Genomic DNA, 4,648 nt, shown 5'->3' with positions numbered 1-4,648 from the left:
TATATATATATGTGTGTATTTTTAACAAAAAATAAGGGTATTATTTTTTCCATTTAGAAAAGTCCTATGAGTGAGGGCTTAACATTTTGAACTTTTTCCCCGCATGTATTTTTGACCACCTCAATGTACATGCATATGTACACACATATATCACTGCTGTGTGGCCTTTTCCTAATCCACACCTTCATACACACATATAACGCGTACAAGCTCACATCGAATTCATGTCTGTTCATTTTTAATCTACCCTATCCCCATCCTTCTATTTAAAATATATGTATTTCTTGTACTACGCTAATACCTCTAACTAACTCGCTGCATCACTTTTTTTTTGTTTTGTGTACGTTGCTGCCACAGAGCCTCGAGGAGCGCGAATGGCTTGCGCATCATTTCGAACGACTCGTTGCTGGCCATCAGCAACAGGATGCAGAATTTACAATTAGCAACGATGCCCGGCGTCAGATAGCCGAATTGCTAATCAAGTCACAGACGTGGGATAATTTTATGGCGATAAGATTCGCGAGCGTTAAACGTTATGGTGGCGAGGGTGCTGAAAGCCTCTTGGCCTTCTATTGGCAACTTTTACGCAGCGCCGTGCAAGGTGAGTTCAACTGCAAATTCTCTTCAAACTTGTTTAGCCGCGTGTACTAGTTTTAAGTAGGCAACACCGCAAGTGTACTTTAATTGGCGCTCATTTCACTTTTGCCATTATTTATCAACTTTTTTGCATTTCTTATTTCTGCTTCAAGTTGACATTAGCGATTTGGTAGTGGCCATGCCACATCGCGGACGCCTGCCACTCCAAACAGTTATGCTTAATATGCGTCCCGCAAAAATTTTCCACAAACTTAGCGGCGAATCGGAGTTCCCAGACGATGCACAAGCGATGTCCGACACTTTAAGTCATTTCCGTAAGTTTATCACTCAAGCAACTGTTGCAAAGGGTGAAGGGATAGCCAAAAGCTTAATAATGAACTTTGTAAAGTTGCAAGTAGTTTTTGCTCAAGTAATTTAATTAGAAAAGTGACTTTGTTACACCTTTTTCCACTTTTTATAATATGCGCCCTTAGATTCATCCGAGGACTTGGAGGTGGAGGGCAAGAAGATACACATAAGTTTATTGAGAAATCCATCGCATTTGGAGGTGAGTAGTGAGTTATGATTTTGTTTTGTATTTTTATGCAATATAGATTTCCGAATTTTAACAACCGAAAATGTTGCGAACATAATTCTAGAAATAAGTCTAGCAGGTCATTTTGTCAGTCTACATATTTTTTTGCTACTCTAGTGTGTTCTCCAGACGCATATGTATGTATGTGTGTAAACAAGTTGCCCTACAGCAATAGTACTTCCCTGGTTAAGATTTGACTGGTCGGAATTGCATCGAAAATATCAGCCTTCGACCAGTTCCCAACGAATCGGTCTAGAGATAGACGAAAAGTACAGTTTGGCAGTGACAGGGTGGTGTTGTCTTGTAATTCAATAAAAAAAATTAAGAACACCACCCTGTAAATGCCCCAATCGCTTCATCTGGCCTTGATTCAAAGTGAACATTTGGACACACATTTACATGTGTGGCTGTAGCTCAGTGCGCAGAGATGCTTGCCACTATTTGTTAGCTTTCAGAAGGGTCCGGGTTCAAATGCCGTCAAAAGCAACATGGTTGTAGAATGATAAAATATTTTTTTTTTTTTTGTGAAGTGCAGAACGTAATCGTGGTCCAACAAAAAAAAAATCTCCAAAATTGGATTAGTCCAGGACTATCTACGGTCACTGTTGAGTGGACCGGTCCTTTTCCAATGGCACGCCAATGCTAAAAATGGCAGTTGAAATCATTGGCAGGGGAATTATGAGGGACTAGTGCTGGTAACAATAGGGACTATCTGAGGGCTAAGCTAGGGTGAGTCTGAATTGCCGCAGGGTGGTTCCAAGGTCCTTACTTACGCGGTTTTGCATTATCTTGATACGCGATTTTGTACTTCAAATGACGATATGTACATATGTCGTATCGGTATATTATAATCGATATTAGGTGCAATCCCGTATTTTTCGAACTAAAACTAGTAAAACTGTCAAAAAATAAGAACTCGCTCAGAGCGAGAGAGTATCACTGAAACTTCTGTCAACTTCAACATAACCTCCAAATTTTGGTTGTAACTTTTTGCTTATTTTGTGTATAGCTCACACATGTAAATAACCAAAAATACTTTCAAATTCATTAGAAATCCACCTAAACCAGCGATGAGCAGAGAGAGCTTTTACTCTGCACGTTCCTATACAAAATGTAAAGGAAGCTTAAGAGAATTTTGCCCGCGGGCAAGACAGTGTCCATCAGTGACTTAAACAAGTAATTAAATACTTTTCAATACGAATTAGCAGAGTGCACTCCTCTTTTGTTTACAAGTTGGTTGCCAAACACACTACAGCTGATCGTTTGACACAATTACCAGAATTTACCAGCAAAAAATCTTCAGACTAAAACTGGTAACTTCTGACAGAGAGGGGAGCCATTTACTCAATTTTTTGTACTCTCAATAGTCAGAGAACCGTGTACGGGATCGATTTCCAGTAAAATCCGACTGATTCTGACTATTTCTGACTAGTCCGGACTCGTACGGGATAGCAACTATTATTAACAATGTGATGTAATGTGGAACGATTTTCCGTCATCCCTTGTCAAATTTGGTTTGGAGACAAACCGGTTTCGGCGTTGTGTCATCTTCAGTGCAATTTTTCGTTCTTTACACTCCGACCCTGTCGGAAACACCAACAACGAAAATGAGAATATTATTAACAATATTTTTATTGATTTTAATGACCCAAAACTCCTCTCAAAATAAGCTTTCGAACTAGGGGAACATTTGCCGATAGGGGCAAAGCTACTTTGAGCCCTAATTTTTTTAAGAATAGAAGTTTAAGGCATAAAAGAATAGTTTCGAACTGGATTTTATTGTTTCGTCCTGGAAACAGTTAAACCTCTTACAATTCATATTCATTTACTCTCACATCAGGCCGTTAATCCCGTCTCAATGGGTAAAACTCGCTCAAAACAACAAACACTTCGTGATGGCGCCTTTAGTGCTGACCCAAATACGCCATTTGGTACAACAGTCCTGAATCTAATTATACATGGCGACGCTGCATTCGCCGGCCAAGGTGTCAATCAGGAATGTCTTAACATGGCATATGTGCCACACTTTGAAATTGGTGGCAGCGTACATTTGATTGTGAATAATCAGGTCGGCTTCACGACACCCGGAGAACGCGGTCGTTCTACAGATTACGCAACTGATCTGGCCAAGACTATACAGGCACCCGTTTTTCACGTAAATGGAGATAATCCCGAAATGGTGACCTTAATAACTCATTTGGCAATGCAATACCAACGCAAATTTCGAAAAGATGTCTTCATTGATATGAATTGTTTCCGTCGTTGGGGGCATAACGAAATGGATGATCCAACCTTTACGAATCCCAGTGTGTACCAGATCATACACAATCGCAAGTCGGTTTGTTGAGTTTGTATGACCAGAATATCGAAATTGTTTTACAAAGCATAATTTTAATTTCATAGAACTGTGCCGGATTTGTACGTGGAAAAGCTGATACAATTAAGTGTACTTTCTAATGAAGAAGCTAAAGCAATGCGTCAATCTTATTGGGATTACTTAGATTCGGAGTTGTCGCAGGCAAAGAGTTATAGACCAGAAGCAAACTATTTCAAAAAACAGTGGACGGGTTTGACAAGTGCAACAGAAACAATCACCGTCTGGGATACCGGACTTGATTACCAATTACTTAATTACATCGGACATCAGAGCGTTTATCATCCGCCAGATTTCGTAAGACACACTTAAGTTAAACACATAGCACAATGCATTTTCATTATTTTGCTTTTGCAGAACGTACATCCACATCTTTTGAAGACGCATATTGAGGGACGTCGAAAAAAACTTGATAACGGCGAAAAAATTGATTGGTCCACTGCGGAGGCATTGGCCATCGGCAGTCTAATGTATCAGGGTCACCACATACGAATAAGTGGTGAGGATGTGGGGCGTGGTACGTTCTCTCATCGTCATATAATGTTGGTCGATCAGAAGACTAACGAAATGTACATACCACTTAATAGTATGAAAGGCGGGCACGACGGCAAGCTCGAAATCGCGCATAGCATACTGTCCGAAGAAGCAGTACTGGGATTCGAGTACGGCATGGCCATAGACGATCCTCAAAAGCTGATCATTTGGGAAGCACAATTTGGTGACTTTGCAAATGGTGCACAAATCATGATCGATAATTTTATTATAACTGGTGAAAGTAAGTATTAGTGTCGAAAGTCGTCGTAATAGAACAAAATTTTGTTTAACGATAATACATGTGTGAGGAGGAAAGTTAAAATGGACCTATGGTTACAAAATTATTATTTTAGCAAAGTTTATATAAGTGGTTACGCTCTTTTTAATGCAATAAACCGAGACTTGCTAGCCGTTTTTTCTTCTAAACTTATTTTTGATTCGTAGATCCTTTTTTAACTTTCAACGTCACATATGTAAACACCTAAATATAATGTACATATGCTTCCTGTTATATTTTCACTGACATGCAGCCAAGTGGATGGACTCAAATGGTTTGGTGATATTGCTAC

General features: G+C 39.6%; 1 protein-coding gene across 1 annotated transcript; it reads left to right on the top strand.

Annotated features, from left to right (window-relative positions):
- Positions 1 to 279: 279 nt before the first annotated feature.
- On the top strand, positions 280 to 4,642 carry LOC108382027 (probable 2-oxoglutarate dehydrogenase E1 component DHKTD1 homolog, mitochondrial; the record flags this gene model as incomplete). Its single annotated transcript, XM_017638422.1, has 7 exons — positions 280 to 601; positions 750 to 911; positions 1,071 to 1,144; positions 3,012 to 3,505; positions 3,575 to 3,842; positions 3,903 to 4,320; positions 4,610 to 4,642. Coding segments are annotated over 7 exons (1,771 nt in total), but the record flags the coding sequence as incomplete, so codon positions are not given.
- Between the last annotated feature and the right edge of the window lie 6 nt (positions 4,643 to 4,648).

The sequence above is a fragment of the Rhagoletis zephyria genome, unplaced genomic scaffold (genome assembly GCF_001687245.7).
Source record: "Rhagoletis zephyria isolate East Lansing unplaced genomic scaffold, Rhagoletis_zephyria_1.1 Rzeph_scaffold_24858, whole genome shotgun sequence".
Classification (NCBI taxonomy): Eukaryota; Metazoa; Arthropoda; class Insecta; order Diptera; family Tephritidae; genus Rhagoletis; species Rhagoletis zephyria.
The sequence above is the reverse complement of the archived record's forward strand: the minus strand, read 5'-3'. Positions and strand labels throughout refer to the sequence as shown.